At 36.8% G+C, this 21,456-nt stretch overlaps 1 protein-coding gene across 5 annotated transcripts in view; it reads left to right on the top strand.

Annotated features, from left to right (window-relative positions):
- Positions 1–21,456, top strand: part of HERC2 (HECT and RLD domain containing E3 ubiquitin protein ligase 2) — a 268,052-nt gene that overhangs the window by 189,622 nt on the left and 56,974 nt on the right. For all 5 annotated transcript variants that reach the window (XM_019438147.2, XM_019438149.2, XM_019438148.2 and 2 more), the window contains 10 exons: positions 7,700–7,811; positions 9,246–9,327; positions 9,434–9,577; positions 11,071–11,161; positions 11,461–11,638; positions 11,825–11,906; positions 11,990–12,161; positions 12,928–13,072; positions 13,783–14,008; positions 20,516–20,687. In XM_019438147.2, coding sequence (XP_019293692.2) covers positions 7,700–7,811; positions 9,246–9,327; positions 9,434–9,577; positions 11,071–11,161; positions 11,461–11,638; positions 11,825–11,906; positions 11,990–12,161; positions 12,928–13,072; positions 13,783–14,008; positions 20,516–20,687 — 1,404 coding nt within the window. The remainder of the gene's footprint in view (positions 1–7,699; positions 7,812–9,245; positions 9,328–9,433; positions 9,578–11,070; positions 11,162–11,460; positions 11,639–11,824; positions 11,907–11,989; positions 12,162–12,927; positions 13,073–13,782; positions 14,009–20,515; positions 20,688–21,456) is intronic.

Raw genomic sequence — 21,456 nt, 5'->3', positions numbered from 1 at the left:
GCACTCAGGAATGTTTGGAAAATTTTAGTTGTTTTAAAAATTTTTTAACTTAATTTTTGAAAAATGTTTAATGTAGAAACACATTGGGGTGCCTGGGTGGCTCAGTTGGTTGAGCATCTGACTTCAGCTCAGGTCATGATCTCATGGTTCGAGACTTCGAGCCTCGCATTGGGCTCTGTGCTGACAGCTCAGAGCCTGGAGCCTGCTTCAGATTCTGTGTCTCCCTCTCTCTGCCCCTTCCCCCATGTACACACGTGTGTGTACTCTCTGTCTCTCAAAAATAATTAAATATTAAAAAATACCATTAAAAAGAAGAAATAAAAATGTTTAACTTTTCTACCTGAAATATCACAGTTAATATTTTGATATATATCCTTTTAGTTTTCTTTTTTATCTGTCCCTAATTGTGTTTTTCCAAGAGATGGTGTGATATGATATACATTTTATAAACTTTTTGCTAAATATTTTGTTAACTTTTAAATTGAAATATTGTGTAAAATATATATAATAAAATTTATCCTCAACTATTTTTTTTATTAAAAATTTTTTTTTAATGTTTATTTATTTTTGAGAGAGAGAGGGAGACAGACAGACAGACAGAGAGACAGAGCATGAGAGGCAGAGGGGCAGAGAGTGAGGGAGACACAGAATCTGAAGCAGGCTCCAGGCTCTGAGCTGTCAGCACAGAGCCTGATGTGGGGCTCAAACTCACAGAGTACAAGATCATGACCTGAGCTGAAGTCAGAGGCTTAACTGACTGAGCCACCCAGGCGCCCCAGCCTCTTAACTATTTTTATTTTTTGATCAAGTGGTATTCATTCCTGGGCTTCACGGCTGGTTCAACACTCGCAAATCAATCAATGTGATACATCACGTTAATAAAAGAAAAGATAAGAACCATATGATCCTGTCAATCGATGCAGAAAAAGCATTTGACAAAATTCAGCATCCTTTCTTAATAAAAACCCTTGAGAAAGTCGGGATAGAAGGAACATACTTAAACATCATAAAAGCCATTTATGAAAAGCCCACAGCTAATATCATCCTCAGTGGGGAAAAACTGAGAGCTTTTTCCCTGAGATCAGGAACATGACAGGGATGTCCACTCTCACCACTGTTTCACATAGAGTTGGAAGTCCTAGCATCAGCAATCAGACAGCAAAAGGAAATCAAAGGCATTAAAATTGGCAAAGATGAAGTCAAGCTTTCACTTTTTGCAGATGACATGACATTATACATGGAAAACCCGATAGACTCCACCAAAAGTCTACTAGAACTGATATATGAATTCAGCAAAGTCTTAGGATACAAAATCAATGTACAGAAATCAGTTGCATTCTTACACACTAATAATAAAGCAACAGAAAGACAAATAAAGAAACTGATCCCATTCACAATTGCACCGAGAGTCATAAAATACCTAGAAATAACCCTAACCAAAGATGTAAAAGGTCTGTATGCTGACAACTATAGAAAGCTTATCAAGGAAATTGAAGAAGATACAAAGAAATGGAAAAACATTCCGTGCTCATGGATTGGAAGAATAAATATTGTTAAAATGTCAATACTACCCAAAGCTATCTACACATTCAATGCAATCCCAACCAAAATTGCACCAGCATTCTTCTCGAAGCTGGAACAAGCAATCCTAAAATTTGTATGGAACCACAAAAGGCCCCGAATAGCCAAAGTAATTTTGAAGAAGACGACGACCAAAGTGGGAGGCATCACAGTCCCAGACTTTAGCCTCTACTACAAAGCTGCAGTCATCAAGACAGCATGGTATTGGCACAAAAACAGACACACAGACCAATGGAATAGAATAGAGACTCCAGAATTGGATCCACAAAAGTATGGCCAACTAATCTTTGACAAAGCAGGGAAGAACATCCAATCGAAAAAAGACCGTGTCTTTAACAAATGGTGCTGGGAGAACTGGACAGCAACATGCAGAAGGATGAAAGTAGACCACTTTCTTACACCATTCACAAAAATAAACTCAAAATGGATGAAGGACCTAAATGTGAGACAGGAAACCATCAAAACCTTAGAGGAGAAAGCAGGAAAAAACCTCTCTGACCTCAGCCATAGCAATTTCTTACTTGACACATCTCCAAAGGCAAGGGAATTAAAAGCAAATATGAACTATTGGGGCCTCATGTAGATAAAAAGCTTCTGCACTGCAAAAGAAACAACCAACAAAACTAAAAGGCAACCGATGGAATGGGAAAAGATATTTGCAAATGACATATCGGACAAAGGGCTAGTATCCAAAATCTGTAAAGAACTCACCAAACTCCACACCCGAAAAACAAATAATCCAGTGAAGAAATGGGCAGAAAACATGAATGACACTTCTCTAAAGAAGACATCTGGATAGCCAACAGGCACATGAAAAGATGCTCAATGTTGCTCCTCATCAGGGAAATACAAATCAAAACCACACTCATATACCACCTCACGCCAGTCAGAGTGGCTAAAAGGAACAAATCAGGAGACTATAGATGCTGGAGAGGATGTGGGGAAATAAGAACCCTCTTGCACTGTTGGTGGGAATGCAAACTGGTGCAGCCACTCTGGAAAACAGTGTGGAGGTTCCTCAAAAAGTTAAAAATAGATCTACCCTATGACCCAGCAATAGCACTGCTAGGAATTTCTGCAAGGGATACAGGAGTGCTGATGCCTCGGGGCACTTGTACCCCGATGTTTATAGCAGCACTTTCAACAATAGCCAAATTATGGAAAGAGCCTAAATATCCATCAACTGATGAATGGATAAAGAAATTGTGGTTTGTATACACAAGGAATACTATTGGGCAATGAGAAAGAATGAAATCTGGCCTTTTGTAGCAATGTGGATGGAACTGGAGAGTGTTATTCTAAGTGAAATAAGTCACACAGAGAAAGACAGATACCATATGTTTTCACTCTTATGTGGATCCTGAGAAACTTAACAGAAGACCATGGGGGAGGGGAAGGAAAAAAAAAGTTAGGGAGGGATCCAAACTGTAGGAGACTCTTAAAAACTGAGAATAAACTGAGGGTTGATGGGGGGTGGAAGGGAGGGGAGGGTGGGTGATGAGTATTGAGGAGGGTACCTGTTGGGATGAGCACAGGGTGTTGTATGGAAACCAGTTTGACAATAAATTTCATATTAAAAAAAACCTTTTTAAATGTATGTAGTTCCTTGGCATTAAGTACATTCATATTATTGTGTAATTACGGGCAGTATTTATCCCTCAAATATCCATACCATTAAATAGCCTTTTGTCAGGGCGCCTGGGTGGCTCAGTCGGTTAAGTGCCGCCTTCAGCTCAGATCATGATCTCAAAGTCTGTGGGTTTGAGCCCCACATCGGGCTCTTGGTGACAACTTGGAGCCTAGAGCCGGCTTCAGATTCTGTGTCTCCCTCTGTCTCTGCCTCTCCCCTGCTCACACTCTGTCTCTCTCAAAAATAAAATAAAAACCTAAAAAAATTAACAAAAAAATAGTCTTCTGTCATGTAATTTTATTGAGTGCAGTATTTCATCTTATGACGATGTTCTCATTTGCTTACTCAATTAGATATTTTGCATGAATATTATAGTGATGAATATTAGTGTATTTATTCATTCACCATCCATCTATTGAATACCTGTTATGAGCTAAATCCTATTTTCTGTCCTGTGAATGCTGTGGTGAATATGCAAATTAAGACAAAGACACACATCAGAATTCATCATCAGAGTGGCTGTGGAAAGTGCATGAAGGAGAAATGCATGGTGCTTTGAGAGTCAAACAAAAGACCGTTGATCTACAAAAGAGCATTGATCTGTCAGGAGAACAAGAAAAACTCTCTCCAAAGGCATACTTTCAGGAAAAGTCAGAGTTTTCAAAACAAAGTGGGCAGAAAAAGGTGTTTCGGGCAGGGGAATAACATATACCAAGGGTTAAGAAAGACATCTGCCAGGTTTCTGCACATTCATTTTTTTAATTCTTTTTTTCCCCTTACATACATACATACATACATACATACATACATACATACATACATACATACATTTATTTATGACCTAGAGAGACAGAGCACAAGTTAAGGAGGGGCAGAGAGAGAAGGAGACACAGAATCTGAAGCAGGTTCCAGGCTCTTAGCTGTCAGCACAGAGCCCAATGCGGGGCTCGAACTCACAAACTGTGAGATCATGACCTGAGCTGAACTTGAACGTTTAACTGAGCCACCCAGGCGCCCCAGAAAACAGTGCATTTTCAAGTGTTGTGTGTGGGTTATATTCAAATGGCTTTGTTTCTTAAGGCATAAGTAAGAAATTTTCATAAAATAGAAAAATTCATACAAATAGTAAAACCAATATCTATCTTGTACAGAAAAAAATTTAAATATATATAAAAATCCAAGATGGCTTTTAGACTGAAATCTAACTACTTCTGAAATATATCTAGATTATAGGTTCTTTCTTTCTGTCTTTCTTTCTTTTTTAATTTTATTTTTTATTTTTTAAAATTTACATCCAAATTAGCCTATAGTGAAACAATGATTTCAGGAGTAGATTCCTTAATGCCCCTTACCCATTTAGCCCATCCCCCTTCCCACAACCTCTCTTGTAACCTCAGTTTGTTCTCCATATTTATGAGTCTCTTCTGTTTTGTCCCCCTTCCTGTTTTTATATAATTTTTGTTTCCCTTCCCTTATGTTCATCTGTTTTGTCTCTTAGAGTCCTTATATGAGTGAAGTCATATGATTTTTGTCTTTCTCTGACTGACTAATTTCACTTAGTATAATACCCTCCAGTTCCATCCACGTAGTGGCAGATGGCAAGATTTCGTTGTTTTCGATTGCCAAGTAATACTCCATTGTATATATATATACCACATCTTCTTTATCCATTCATCCATCAATGAACATTTGGGCTCTTTCCATACTTTGGCTATTGTTGATAGTGCTGCTATAAACATGGGGGTGCATGTGTCCCTTCGAAACAGCACACCTGTATCCCATGGATAAATTCCTAGTAGTGCAATTGCTGGGTCGTAGGGTAGTTCTATTTTTAGTTTTTTGAGGAACCTCCATACTGTTTTCCAGAGTGGCTGCAACTGCTTGCATTCCTATCGCTTTTTTAATTCTAAGATGTTTATGGAGGACTGGAGTGTGTAGGCAGATGTTTGAGCTCTGTTCACGTCCCAGTAGAAAACAACGTAGATAAATCACTTTCCTCAGATAAGTTGTATTTCCCTAGAGAAATTGCTAAAAGTACATTGCTAAATCAAATGATATACAAAGTCAGTTGATACGTGTTACTGTTGTCCTGCTAGTGTAACCTGTTCCTTGTGGATACTAGAAGGAGGCAGGTACCCTAGTGCTAGCTGAGTTCTTCTGCACTGCCCTTTTCACTAAGTGTTTTTTAGTTTTTTAGACAATGTAAGCTGTCTTTCTTTTAGAAACAGAGGAGCTCTGCCTCTCACTGTTATTAAAACACATTCTCTTAGTCGTGAATGGGTGGCAACTGTGGTAATGAATCAGGTTATTCTGGGGTTCTGTGATCTTGGGTTTGGATTCTGTCGTGTTTTATTTTGGAACCTTTGCACTGAAACTGAAAAGAAAATAGTATATATGACACTACCTCATCTAGAATATATATCATATTGTATGTTATGGTTCAAACTGATGGTATCTATATACGTTAATTAAGGAAGGAAAATTCCAGTTTCCTTAAATGAATCATTGAGATTTTTAAGAGGAAGATCTATAGATTTGCATATTCTTATTCAGTAGCTATGAAAATGAATTGGGCAAATATGTAAATATATGTACTATATACATGAGATAACCAAAAATGTTTGAGCTGTACTCATTGATGAAATTTTTACATAATTGAATACATTAACAAAGTAATTCTAGGTATTTGAATGTAATGTTTTTTCCTGTCAGATTTTAATTAGCTAACGATTTCAGGGTGAATGAGTAGTCCAGACAGTCTTCCCTGCCCACACTAACTACCCACTGACCTCCATTCCTGCTGGTTGATAATTACATGGTACCAGTTGTTTCATTTCTTGCATATCACTCTTGGTGTCCCATACATATTTTTGACTAAAATGTGTTGTAAGTATGTCAAAGATACATGGTCCCTGATTTACAGTAGTTTGACTTGTAAGTTTTCAACTTTACGATAGTGCAAAAGTGATACACATTCAGTAGAAGCCATACTTGGAATTTTGAATTTTGATCTTTTCCCAAATTAGCAATTTGTGGTACAATCCTCTCTTTTAATACTGGATGGCAGCAGCAAGCCTTAGCTCCCAGCCATGTGATCACAAGGGTAAATAACCAATATACTTATTATAGCCATTCTGTTCCTATACCATTCTGTTTTTCATTTTCAGTACAGTATTCAAGAAATTACATGAGATACTCAACACTTTATTATAAAATAGGCTTTGTCTATTTTGTCCAACTGTAGACTAAGTGTTCTCTGCATGTTCAAGGTAGGGTAGGCTAAGCTATGATTTTCAATAGGTTAGGTGCAGTTTTAAAATGCATTTCAACTTATGGTATTTTCTATTTATGATGAATTTATTGGGGTATAATACCATTGTAAGTGGAGGAAGATCTGTACTTACAATATACATTACTTGTTCTCTTTTGCCTGGTATCAGATGAAAGAATTTTCGTACATTTTTATTCCCAACCCATAATATTTTGATCCCTGAAAGTAAATATTCATTAGTATATAATGTATTACAAAAATCTTACTTATCTGGAATCCAGTCTCGAGCCTTCACTTTTCCATCCTCACTTATAAAAATAGAACAAAAGCAAACAAAAAGGCAAACACCTTAAATACAGAAGAAGCAGTTCCTTAGTAGCTGGCATTACCTGACAACGAAGAAAATCTAACACTGTCCCATTTACTTGGTGGTCTCGAGTTCAAGAACTGGAGTACTTTATTGATTCAACTTCCAACCCATTGAGGGCAGGTCAGGAGATTTAATGAACAAGGTGGTGCGAGCCAGTAGCCAGAGCTTTGCTTCAGGAGCCTTGGGGTACAGAGCAGGCCCCTCAGGAGAGCAAGGAGGTGGGGGATCTCTAGCCCAGCTGCCCTATGTGGAGGGCAGAGGGTGTGAAGGATAAAAATTACATTTTGCTTTGGGACATGTATCTGTGTTAGAGTACCTCAAAAGTCATATGGCTAAATCTATTTTATTACTTCTTTGAGGGGAAAAACGTTTATTGTTTAATAAACCAGTTGTTTATTTAGATTTACGGACATTGCCACAATGCCAGGCCCAGTGGTGATTCCTGAGGCCATTTAATCATTAAGTGTTCTCTGAATTTAACATCTGTAGTAGTTGTGTATTGAGGCATTGGGCGGGTATATCTGTGAGACAGTAAAACAGTTGTTTTGTTCAACTTGATGTGTAAGAAGAAAGAGAGCTTCATAGTGTGTCATAGAAAGGTCTCCGCCAAAAACAAGGCTAGAGTTAAATTACAGTATTGAAAGGTATTATGATGGCATCTAGAAATTTTGACCCTCTGGAATGCTAACTTGTGTATTTACTTGAGGTTTTGTTGTATTAAAACAAAACTTTTAAGAGTTTCTGATAATAACCAGCAAACTTTGCTTGCTTGAGGTTGCTTTCCTTTTTGTTTAAAAAAATTTTTTATATTAAATGACTTCTATTTCTGTCTTTTTTGTTTGGTTAGCCTTATTAGAAAGAAGGCTGCAGGGCTGGAATCAGCGGCTACAATAAGAACCAAAGTGTTTGTGTGGGGACTGAATGACAAGGACCAGCTGGGCGGCCTGAAGGGCTCTAAGGTACCCCTCTCTGCCTGAAGTTCCTCACCTGACACTCACCTGTCATCACCTGTCATTACATGATCGAGGAGGATCTTTGCTGGTGCCTTTGTCCCAGAGAGGCTCAAAAATAATCAGACCTCTTTGGAGGTTTTTATGATGGTTTACCTTCTATAAGTTGTTGTGTAAATTGGCTTTTCTAAAGACATTCTTGATATGAACTTGCAGACATTATCAGATTTAGTTTCTATTAAAGCCTCTGTCCTTAGAAAATAGTGCACTTCAGATGTAGTGGTATTATTGCTGTTTTTTAAACTAGAAAATATACTTTTGGAAAGATTTGACAAACAGATGAAAATTATAGACTGTAATTATGTTTTGCCTTCAGTACAATAAACATTTTCGCTAACCATGAACAAAATAATGTGTAAAAAATGCCATAGTGGCATAAAGATGAGCAAGACGTCATTTAAACACTAGGTACAAATGATGCATTTGAACTAGGGTTGAATTCAGCATCTGTTATGTTACTTAGTGTCTCTTAACCAAGGAGCCACAAAACAAATTACTCGAAATTTAGTGCCTGGAAATAGTTTCCCTTCCGATAAGTGTCTCTGCCTTTCAGTATTCTGTGAGACTTCACCCATCATAAGATCCCTTATTAACTTGCATTGTTGAGAAGCTGATAAGGAAAGTTAGAACTCATTTTAAGTCTCCCCTTTCAAATACAATAAATTTTCATCTTTATTTGAACATCCTTGAATCAATTTGTGTTTTAAAGCCCCAAGGCTCCATTTGGAGGTGGGCAGGGGGCAGTAAGCTCTGGGAGTCTCAGTTGTAATGGTGTGGGGCTGTATAGAGGATTTGTTGGAGTTTGCACGTGAAGCATAGATTTGGCATTCCATGGTTATGATGAAGATTCTTTCTGGTGCTGGAGTAGTGATTATCTGATAATTTTGGGGAATTATAAAGATAAAGTCTTTAAGAATTTTAAATTAAGTCATACCCATACCAATGGGAAATTGAAGCACATAATTTCTGAGAGATGTCAGAATCAATAAGAATGAGCAGGAAGTGACATGAAATAAAATGTTTACCAGATGCTGGGTTACATCTTTACATTATATATATTTTATTTTTCACCTTTTATTGTGGAGCTTTTCAGACATAGCAGGTAGAAAGAATAGGGACCTGAGCCCTCATGTTCCTGTCCAGCTTCAACCATTAACAGTAGAGGGTTATGGTTTTTGTCTTTATTTATTTTACACCTCCACCCCTGTTTAAAGTAGATCTCAGCATATCATTTCATCTTTAGAATACTGTACTGCATCTCTTAGAGAAAAGAACATCTTTGGTTAATATAACCATCCAAATTACAAAGTTTACATGTAATTTTAAACGTGTAAATAAAATTATTTTTTTCCTTCTTTTGCTTAACAACAAATCCTGTTCTAGATAAAAGTTCCTTCGTTCTCGGAGACACTATCTGCTTTGAATGTAGTACAGGTGGCTGGTGGTTCTAAAAGTTTGTTTGCAGGTATGATTATTCTTACACTAAAAAATTTTTAAATTATGCTTAGCACTAAAAACATAGTTGTTATGTTGTGAAAAGTGAATCCTATCCTCCTTCTTGTTCTTTGCAGTGACTGTGGAAGGGAAGGTATATGCCTGTGGAGAAGCCACAAATGGCCGGCTGGGGCTGGGCATCTCTAGTGGGACTGTGCCCATCCCTCGGCAGATTACAGCTCTTAGCAGTTACGTGGTCAAGAAGGTGGCCGTTCATTCAGGTACCGGGCCAGAGTTGGCACTTGTATGCAGATAAGCCTTTTGCTCATGCTCTGTAAATAACTATGGCCCTTAAATATTTTTCCTGAGGGCGTCCTTGGATTCCTTTTCAAGTTTTACTTAATTGTTAAGAATAAAAGTTGGATAATGTAAATCTCCAGGTGGTCTAGAATTTATTGTTGGTACACAAGGCTTTTTAGAGACCAGTAGTTGTAGGCATTCCAGGCGTGTGGGGACTAACCCTCCAAGGTATGCATTTTCAGTCTAGAAACAGTGGTCACTGGTTCATGACATCTTTGAAATCATCATGTTCTGTGCTTAAATATAAGCTTGAATATCTTTCTGAGGAAAGAGCCTATAACTTTCCTCAGATTTTCAAAGTGTCTGTGAACCCTAGTGATAAGAAAGATCCTCTGAAAAAATCCCACTCCCTCAATTTAGAACCTTTACTGAAAATTATTCCAAAGCACTGTGTGAGGCCTCTGAGGAATGGAACTAAATTAGATACAAAACTCAGTTCATGCCTGCACTGAATAGGTTTGGGTTTAACCCCATATAAAAGCAAGTCCAAACAGTAGTGGCATGAGCAGGATAGAATTTTACTTTTCTCCTCTGTAAAAGTCTGGGGCTGGGGTCCAGGGCCAGTATGGTAGCTGAGTGCCCACGAGGAGCATAAGCACAGGCTCGCTCTTTCTGTCCATCCTTGATAGATGGCCATGCAGCTCTCCTAGGTGAGCACAGACAGGTGTTTCCTCCAGCCCACTCATTCCGTCTAAAACAGTTTTCAGGAAGCCTTGCTCACTTCTGTCATGTCTCTGTCACCATCCTCTCTGGACAAGGGAGTCTGGGAAGTATACTTTTTAGCTGAGTGTATTGTTACTCTCCTTGCTGTGGGTTCTGTTGGTAAAGAATAGGGCAGAATGAATGTTGTGGGGGACTGGGATCTCAGGAGTTGGCAGGTACACAGGTGACAGAAAATGCCAGTAAAGATAGTGTTGTTCAATCTTGGGGCAGAGTGGATGGACTGGGACAGTGGTCCACACTGGGGAAGAGCATGAGCATGAAGATTGAGTACAGTGCCTTAATTGTAAATGATGCTGTTTTTGCTTAAATAACTTCACTGTTGGTGTGCATTTTTCTAAAGCTTAATTGCCAGTACATTTGATAATTTGCCTAATCACAAATGTACTTACTTCTACTTTTTTTCCATCTGAATTTTGATCTTTTGTATATTTAACATAACAGGAACCCCATTATTAAATGGCACTGTTTTCTTCTTCATTGCAAGTAAAATTCTTTCTAGGATTTCAACTTTGTAGTTTAATAAAATTTCACTTACTTTATGTATTTGTCACCCTGAAATGTTGATCCTATCTACTCATTTATTCAGCACATATTCATTGAGCACATACTCTATGCCAGGCAGAGTAAGTAATTACACTGTGAACTTTTTGTAATGCAACTTTGGCAGCCCATATCTGTGTGGATGTTGCAGGTGGCCGGCATGCTACGGCTTTAACGGTTGATGGGAAGGTGTTTTCCTGGGGTGAAGGTGACGATGGCAAACTTGGACACTTCAGCAGAATGTAAGAATATTTTCTTCATTACTTGCTAGTAAGAAACTGTTACTGATAATAATAGTGAACATCTTTTGGTAGTTATTTTGCAGAAAATTAAATAGGATAGGTCATTTTTGAAAATGGAACTTAAAATATGTATTTGTTAAAAATATCTGTGCATGTGATTTGGCCTCTCATGATCTGTTTTAATGTTTGATAGTTGATCTACAGATGTTTGACTAAATGTGGATCAGTGTTGATGTCCTTTTTTTCTTCTTTAAAAAGACTTGATCAATTATGGGGAATATTATTTTATCTTGCTTTAGGAACTGTGACAAGCCACGGCTTATAGAGGCCCTGAAAACCAAGCGTATCCGAGATATTGCCTGTGGCAGCTCGCACAGCGCAGCCCTCACATCCAGTGGGGAGCTGTACACCTGGGGCCTTGGAGAGTACGGCCGGTTGGGACATGGGGATAATACAACACAACTGAAGCCCAAAATGGTGATTATACACATTTTTGTTGCTTACAGAAAACTTACCATCTGCTGATTTCAAGAGAAGATAAGCTTCGAGTCTAGGAAAGTTCATAAAGACATGTGCATTATTGGCTTTCAGTCTGTGGAAAAAATTTCCCTTGTTTTTTCAGTGCCTGTGCTTGATTCTGTTTTTAAATTTGTAATTGAGTAGGTCAAAGTCCTTCTTGGTCACAGAGTAATCCAGGTTGCATGTGGAAGTAGAGATGCACAGACCCTGGCTCTGACTGATGAAGGTGAGCTGCTGCCAGACTCTATGTTTCTGGGTGGGTAGGAACATCATGAATGCTGGCCTGAAGTACATATTTTTTGAACCTAGGTTTGGTATTTTCCTGGGGTGATGGTGACTTTGGAAAATTGGGCCGAGGAGGAAGTGAAGGCTGTAACATTCCCCAGAACATTGAGAGACTGAATGGACAGGGTGTGTGCCAGATTGAGTGTGGAGCTCAGTTCTCCTTGGCTCTCACCAAGTCAGGAGTGGTATGGACTTGGTACGTAAACTCCCGGTCACCCATCAATGTGTCCGTGTCCATGTAGACAGTGGTGGGCCTCCACCCTGTACCCCATGCCTACCCTGGAGGGATGGTTAACTCTTCATTTTCTTACTTATCCAGGCATCTTTGTTCTTTTATTTATTTTGACTTAGGATTAGTGACAATATTATAATAATAAATTTCTCATTGTAACTCGGTCATTTGGGAAAGAACAGTAGAGAATTTTTAGCCCAGCTTGTCTTTTCTGTTTAGATGAAGTTTATAAAGAGGGTTTCTTCTTCCTTACCATGCCAGAAGCCTAGTGATCAAATGGACAGAAAGCAGATTTTTTATTTCTTTGATCCTGAAAAAGTTCATGTCTGTCTTGTGAAAGCTTATTTTATTAAATTTAAAAGGAGTAGGGCACCCAGCTGACCTTGTGACAGTGTGATGGGCCTTTGCTTGAGTGTTATGACTCAGCGGCAGCTTGAGGAAGAATTAGACCTGAGAGGACTTTTAAGAAGCATTTGAAATTGTCATGTGTTCAAACTCTTTATATTAAAATCTACATCAGTAACTTAAGTGTTGTACAATATATGTTAAGGATCTTACTATAGAATTAGTGAATTAATTTGAATTAATGATATACTATTTTATAACATAATTTCAGAGACCCTAGGCACTTAGTCTGATGTTAACATGTTGGCTTTAATGGGTGTTTTCCTGTGGAACATTACCTGATGATAACCATATATTAAAATGCACACTGTTGACTTTCTTGCAGGGGGAAGGGGGATTACTTCAGGTTGGGCCATGGCTCTGATGTGCATGTGCGGAAGCCACAGGTGGTGGAAGGGCTGAGAGGGAAGAAGATTGTGCATGTGGCCGTCGGGGCCCTGCACTGCCTAGCAGTCACAGACGCAGGGCAGGTAAGCTGAGGTGACAAGTCCTTGTATCAAAAGTGTAACTTATGATGAAATGAAATGAAATGATGAAGAACTAGGAGGGTGGGCTGTGCCCATTTTGTTCCTGTGTGTATCTGTCCAGTTGTAAGCATGGGCAGGGCACCCAGTAAAGAGTTGTTGACTAACATGTATTACAAAGTAGTGGGTTTTCCTGCTCTAAAATCCACCTGTAAATGAGAAAAGATTATTGTCATGGAAGGTACTCCTACTGCTAAGGTGTTAGCAGTGTTTCACTTTAGAAATTGATAGCTGATGGAGAGATATACGTACATCATTTTAGAAATAAAGTCATTCATGACAAGTATTACTCATCCATGACAGGCTCATGAATGTTATATTTTAAAAATTCATTTATGACAACAAATTAGCACACTGTTTTTAAAACAAAATGACTTAAATTCTTCCTTCTAGTTCTGTAAAGCCAAGAAGTGAATTACTGGAAAAGTGAAAATATTGTTTTTGATCATTTTTCTTTGCAAAATAAAGGAAAAAATAAGTATTGAACCTTATTGAAGAGGAGAATCTCCCTGCTTCCTAAAACAAAGCCAAATAGATGAATTCATTGGATTGATATTAAGTAGATACTTATTGATAGTCATTGGAAAGAATTTTGAAGTAATTTTAGAGAAAATGTTTGAAATGTTGAAAAATTCTGTTTTTGTTCCCTGTAACAGGTTTATGCTTGGGGGGATAATGACCATGGCCAACAGGGCAATGGTACGACCACGGTTAATAGAAAGCCCACACTTGTGCAAGGCTTAGAAGGCCAGAAGATCACACGAGTGGCTTGTGGGTCTTCACACAGTGTGGCATGGACTACTGTTGATGTGGCAACACCCTCTGTCCACGAGCCTGTTCTCTTTCAGACTGCAAGAGACCCTTTAGGTGCTTCATATTTAGGTAACACAGCATTGTTTTTAGTATGAGATCCTTCTGTATGGTACAGCAACATTCTAGATAGAATATTTAATAAGACCACCAGATTAGAGTTTGTAGCACTGTATTAACTGCATTCTGAACCAAGATCATGGTACTCTGATTTTTGCATGCTGGAATGAAAATTTTAAAAGGAAGTACTGATGCTGATTCTTATATTATGATCAGGTCTACTCTGACAGTGCTGTATAATAACTGCTTGACATATGTAAGCACTGTGCTGGGCTACTTGGTATTTTCAACAGCTCTATTCAGGTATAATCAACAAACTGTACATATTTAAAGTGTAATTGCTGTGAGCTTTGACATGTTTGTGCCTGTGAAAGCATCACTGAGTCAAGATAAGTGAACACAGATATATCTTTTGTGCCCCTTCTCAAGTTCCCTTCCTCCCACAACTCCTGACTTGTCTTCTGACACTATATATAGATTTGCATTTTTTAGAGTTTTATATAAATGGAATCGTACAGTATATACTTTTCAAATCTTTTTTCATTCAGCATAATTATTTTGAGATTCTTCCATGTTGCATGTATCAGTAATTCTTTCCTTTTTATTGTTGAGTAATATTTCACTTATGGATATACTGTAATTAGTTATTTATCACCTGTGGTGATAATAATACCACCTCCATATTTTTGTCTACACTTGGTTTGGTCAGTCTTTATAATTTTAGCCTAGATTTGTGTAGATATGTAGTGGTATCTCATTGTGGTTTTACTTTGCATTTCACTGATGACTAATGATGTTAAGCATCATGTTTATTTACTATCCAAATATATGTTTTGTTGTAGTGTCTATTCCTATCTTTACTGTAGTTAAAACTAGGTTGTTTTCTTATGATTGAGTTTTGAATGTTCTTTATATATTCTGGATCCAAGTCTTTTGTCAGATATGTGACTCGCACATATTTTCTTGAAATACGGCTTATCTTCTCATTCTCTTCAGGTCAGTTTTAAAGAGCAGAAATTATTAATTTTGATAAAATCCATTTGATCCAATTTTTTTTAAATGGTTCATACTCTGGGTGTTATATCTAAAAAAAACCTTTGTGTACTCAAGGTCATAAGATTTATTTCCTGTGTTATGTAAGATCTTTAGTTGTAGATATTTAGGTCTATGCTTGATCTTGAGTTAAATTTTATATATTGTATGAGATGTGCATTGAAATTCTGTTTTGGAGGCATGTGTGTGAATACCCAGTTGTTTCAGTTGCATATATTGAAAAAACTATTCTTTCTCCGTTGAATTGTCTTTTGAACTTTTGTCAAAAATCATTTGTCTGTGTATGTGTGGATCTATTTCTGGATGCTCAGTTTTATTGACTTATTTTTGTGTTTTGATGCTAATACCACATTGTTTTGATTACTATAACTTTATAAAAGACCCACATTCAGGCTGTGGTAATTCTTTAGCTTTGTTCTTTCTCAGATGCTGTTTTGAGTATTAGAATCAGCTTGTCAGTTTTTATGAAATAGCCTTCTTGGAATTTTGATTGCATTGACTATGGATCAGTTCAGACATCTTCGTAATATTGAATCTTCCAATCCATGGATGTAGCATTTCTTTGCATTTTTTGAGGTCTTTAATTTTTCTCAGCAATATTTTATAGTTTTACTTTATAAGTCTTTATCGTATTTATCCCAGAGTATTTTATATTGTTCATACTGTTATAAGTGACATTTGAAAATTATTTTTGTTCCTTGTGTATTATCTAGAAATACTCAAGTTGGCACTTTCTAATATATAGAAATACAATTGATTTTTTTTAAGGCAACTTTATCTTTCTTTATTCTAATAGAAATGTATTTTTTTCTCCTCTGTCACTCATGAGGGGACATTCAGTCTCCAGCATCATCGGCTTTTATAATTACCTGAAATGTGGTCTTCTGGCTTCACCATTTATCAGCTGTATAAACTGGGGCAAGATCCTGAGCCTTCCTGTGTGCTGTTTCCTTTTCTGACATAGATGAAACTGGGGCTTGACTGTAGTCTTGTCTTTTCCAATTTATATTAATCAGGGGTTCCATGTGGGTCTGCTTAACTTACAGCTCTTTTCATGTCACATTATGTTGTTACATTTTGACATTGCCCTTTCCCATCAGCACAGTACTCTGGAGAGTCATCCATGTTGTTGCATGTTTCAGTAATCCATTCCTTTTTATCACTGAGTACTCTTCTATGTTTTAACTATTCACACACTGAAGGACATTTGGATTATTTCTAGTTTTAGGCTATTACAAATAAAACCTGCATGAATATTCATGTACAGGTGTTTGAGTCTGTCTTCCATATCTGGGATAAACCCCCTTGGTTTTGCAGCTTTTTGGTTTTTAAAATTTTTCTCTGTTGTTTATCTGCTTTTAGCTGTCTGTTCTCATCTTCATTAGTTCTTTCTTTATGCTTGCTTTATGTTTATTTTGTTATTTTTTGTTTAGTTTCTTGATCATCTCATTGATTTGAGACCTTTTATTTTTCCTAATGTAAACTTTTAATAGTATAAATTTTCCTTTCAGCACTGCTTTTTAGCTATAGCTCACAAATTTTGATATGTTGTGTTTTTTTTTATTCACTTCTATGTATTTTAAAAATTCCCTTTTAAACTTTGTTTTGACTTATGGGTTATTCTTTGTTAGATTCAGTTTGCTAAAAAAAATTTTTAAGAACCTTTTCCTCTTTGTTCGTGGTAGATAGTGGTCTGTGCTTCTCAAATGTCTCTGTATGGTTTTGGTATCATGGTCAGGGTAATGCTGACCTCATAGAATGAAGTGGTAAATGTTCCCTGCTTTTCATTTTCCTTTTAAATTTGTGTATAATTGGTACTCTTTCAATAGAATTCATTAATGAAGCCATATGGGCCTAGTGTTTTCTTTGTGGGGTTTCTTTCTGTCTTTTAACCACAAATTTAATTCCTTTAAGGGATACAAGTTTATCTCTTTCTTTTCTAGTAAGATTTATGTCTTTGATGGAAGTTGTCCTTTCATCTAAGTTGTTGAATTTATTGGCAGTATTGGCTTATTTTCCTTTTAATATTTGTGGAATCTATAGTAATGCCATTTCTTTCATTCCTTATATTGGTGACTGTATCTTCTCTTTCCAGTTTGTCTAGAGGTTTATCAATTTTACTAATTTTTTTCAAATAACAAATTTATAGTTTCCTTGATTTTTCTCTATTGTTTTTCTGTTTTCTGTTTTAGTGATGTGTGCTCTAATCTTGTTAATTTGTTTCTTTTTCTTTTGGTTTAATTTGTTCTAATTTCTTATATTAGAAGCTTAGGTCATTGATTTAGGATCTTCCTGCTTTTCATATGGAGCCATTTACTTTGCTCTCCTTGATTATTTGACTTTGTAATGATTCTGTCAGTTATCCTTTTTATCCCTTTGCTTTGAAGTTTTTTGTTTTTAAAATCTAATTTGTCCCATATTAATATAGCCACTCCAGCTTTCTTTGATCAGTGCTGTATAGTATATAACCATGCTATTCCATGCACTGTGACATACTATATCTTTTTCATCCTTTTCCTTTTAACGTATTGTGTCTTTATATTAAAAGAAGTTTCCTTGGGGTGCTTGGGTGGCTCAGTCAGTTAAGCATCCAACTTTGGCTAAGGTCATGATCTCATGGTTCATGGGTTTGAGCCCCATGTTGGGCCCTGTACTGACAGCTTAGAGTCTGGAGCCTGCTTCAGATTGTCTCCCTCTCTGCCCCTCCCCCACTCATGCTCTGTTTCTCTCTCTCTCAAAATAAATAAACATTACAAAATATTTAAAAAAATAAAAGAAACTTCCCTTTAGGCAACATATAGTTGAATTTTGCTTTTTAAAATTTGTGCTGACAACCTCTAACTGGGGGTGTTTAGTCCAATTACATTTAATATGATTAATGTATTTGTTTTAAATCTATCATCCTGTTTTTTTTTTATCAGTCCTCATTGTTCATTGTTTTCTTTTTGCCTTCCATTAAATTATTTTTTAATATTTTTTCTCCTTTGTTTTCTAGGAGTGCTAACATACTATGCTATTTTACTGATTATTTTAGAGTGTATATTATACACCTTTAACTTATTATAGTCTATCTTTAGATGTTACACTATTTCACATATAGTATATGAATTATATAACAGTATATTCTATTTCTTCCCTCCCAGACTTTGTGCTATTGTTGTCATATTTCTGTGTATGTTATAAACATCACAGCATTTAAAATTAATTTTCTTTATTAAAAAAAATCTTTTTATGTTTATTTTATTTTTGAGAGAGAGAGAGAGAGAGAGTGACAGACAGACAGACAGACAGACAAGAGCATGAGCAGGGGAGGGGCAGAGATAGAGGGAGACACAGAATCTGAAGCAGGCTCCAGGCTCCAAGCTGTCAGCACAGCTTGACAGTCAAGCAGGACTTGAACTCACTAACCACAAGATCATGACCTGAGCCAAAGTTGTGCGCTTAACTGACTGAGCCACCCAGGTGGCCCTAAAATTAATTTACTTTAAACATTTGGTTATCAATTCAAATGTTTTAAATAATAAGAGAAGAATGCCTCTATATTTACTCATGTAGTTGCCATTTTCAGGGTTCTTCATCCCTTTGTGGAAAACCATGTTTCCATCTGGCATTATTTTCCTTCTACTTGAAGGACTTCCTTTTTTATGTTTTATGGTGTAGATGTGCTGGGGATTTTTCCTGTCAGCTCTTAATGTCTGAACTAGTCATTATTTTGCTTCATTTTTGCAATTTATTTTAGCTGGGTATAGAATTATAGGTTGACAGCTTTTTCTTTTAGTTCTTTAAAGAAGACCCAGTGTCTTCTAGCTTGCATTGTTTTCATTGGGAATTTGCTGTTATTCTTATCTTTGTTGTTCTGTATGTAATGTGTCTTTCTTCTCACACAGTTTTGAGACTTTCTCTTTATCCCCCTGGTTTTGAGCAATTTGACTACAATGTGTCTTGGTACAGTTATCCTCATGGATCTTGTGCTTGTACTTCTTGGATCTTTGGGTTTATAATTTTCATCAAATCTGGAAATTTTTCAGATTTTTTTTCTTCAAAAAATTGTTTTTCTGTACCTTTCTCTTTCTCCTCTTTTGGGAACTCTGGTTCTCTATGTGTTAGGTCTCTTGAAATTGTCCCATAGGTAATTGGTGCTCTGTTCATTTTTTGCTTTCTTTTCTCCTCAGTTTCATTTTGCATAGCTTCCATTGCTATGTCTTCAAATTCACTAGTTTTCATTTTCTAATGTGCTGATTATGTCACCAAACTATTTTAATCTCAGACATTGTAGTTTCCTTTCTGGAAATTTGATTTGAGTGTTTTTATATCTTTCACATTTCCATTTCCCCTTTTGAACATACATAATATAGGTATAATAAGTGTTTTAATTTCCATGTCTGCTGGTTCTGACATTTGTGTCAGTTCTGGGTTATTTAGATCCATTGATTTTTCTTAATATTTATGAATTGGCTAGTATTTTCCTGTCTTCCTGCCTACCTGGTAACTTTTAGTTAGATACTGTACATTGTGAACTTTACTTTGGATGTTGCTAGAGCTTTTTGTATGTCTATAAGTCTTCCTGACTTCCTTACTCTGAAACATTTTGTTCCTTTTGGGTCTTGGTTTTGGATTTGTTTAGTGGCTTCAGACCTCTTATTAGTCTGGGGCTGGTTATTCTCCACTGCTGAGACAAGATCCTTCTGAATACTTAGTGCCCAATGAATCATGGGGTCTTCCTGTGTGGCTGACGGGAGCAAGTGATATGCTTGTCCCTCTGTATTCTTCAAGATGGTGCGCTGGGCCTCCAGTCCTTTCATGTAGTTCTTTCTTTGACTTTGGGAAGTTTCCTGTCATGTAGGCATGCATCACCTTTTGCTGCATCCTCAGCTGGGGTGAGTGAGGTTACCTGCACAACTTCAGAGCAATATCGGGGCAACTCTCTCCTCTCTGCTTCTGTTCTATGAACTCTGACTATATTGGCCTCCCTGACTCTGAGGTCTGCCCCCTTTATGCACATAGACTACTGTACTCCACCTGGTTCCCTTCCCTTGGCTGAGGCCTGTGAGCTCTTTGGGCAGTGAAGAGTCGGAACATGTGTTTAGTAAGACTATTGGTGAACATCTTGTCTTCTCTCCATTGTTTTGTATTATTTTTTGTTTTGCATTTCAGTGGTAAGTAAATACAGGCAGTTATTGTATTTTCATAGCACATATGTAATAAATGCATTTAGCAAAAATCTGCATATTTTTTTTTCAGTTATAGCAAATCTTTGATGAAAATAGCTTGTTTTTAGAAGTATAGATAAATAATTGTTGTTGTTTTTGTTTTTACTCTGGGAGACCATTAATGAACCTAATACCTGATCTATGAAATAGGAAAATGCAGATTACAGTGTGTTTTAGAACTAAACTGAAAGGTCAAATAGGAATAGAGCAAACTCTGATCTTTAAAGTTGAACCCGCACTTTATTTTCCTTTTCAGGTGTGCCTTCAGATGCTGATTCTTCTGCTGCCAGTAATAAAATCAGTGGTGCAAATAATTCTAAGCCAAATCGCCCTTCTCTTGCCAAGATTCTTCTGTCATTGGATGGAAATCTGGCCAAACAGCAGGCCTTGTCTCATATACTTACAGCATTGCAAATCATGTATGCCAGGTAGGCTTCTTGGCTAACTTTTGAAATCCTGTAGTTATGTAAACTTTGAGTTTCTGTATTTTTGTTTGATCATATGTCTAGGAGACTATTGTGGTGTTATCTTTAAATGCTGTGAGTTTTAGTTCATATACCCTTAGATAGTGAATGATGGTATCTTTGTGCTTTCTTTAATGGGGAATGAAATAGGAATCAGAAATCCAAACTTAAAAAACATTTTGTTATTCTTTATGGTGAGTAAACTCTAAGCATTACTGTTTGAGGAATGATATTGATGTGTATTGATACGAATATGCAGTAATGTTTAAGACCACTGGTCATCTTCTTCACTCAAACACTTGATGAGGCAGAGTTTTGATAATACTGACTTTCCAACATCTTGCTGCTATTTTCTCAGTCTGAATAAGTTGCCCATCTGTCATGGTTATGGACTTGATGAGTAGAAATAAATTACATAGGAAAGTTAATTTCAGACCAAAGTCCAACTCTGTCATTGAGAAGATGTTTAGTCTTTGCAACTTTATGTGAAGCACCCTTGGTACACAGCTCTCAGTAAATAAAAAATTATCCTCTAACAATAACCATAGAAGATTTCTCAGGGAAATCCAGGGGTTTATTCTTGTCTGATTTTTATGTTTGATATTTTTCCACCTGTCATCACTGTGGTCATTCAGATAAATAAGATCTTAAATAAACATTTTAGCTTTTAGTTGATGAATATTAGCTCATTAGTTTCCCAAAACTCCTTTATGTGTATCCTATAAAAATGAGG

Source organism: Panthera pardus, unplaced genomic scaffold (genome assembly GCF_024362965.1).
Source record: "Panthera pardus isolate Hobbes unplaced genomic scaffold, ASM2436296v1 HiC_scaffold_24, whole genome shotgun sequence".
In the NCBI taxonomy this organism is placed as follows: Eukaryota; Metazoa; Chordata; class Mammalia; order Carnivora; family Felidae; genus Panthera; species Panthera pardus.
The sequence above is the reverse complement of the archived record's forward strand: the minus strand, read 5'-3'. Positions and strand labels throughout refer to the sequence as shown.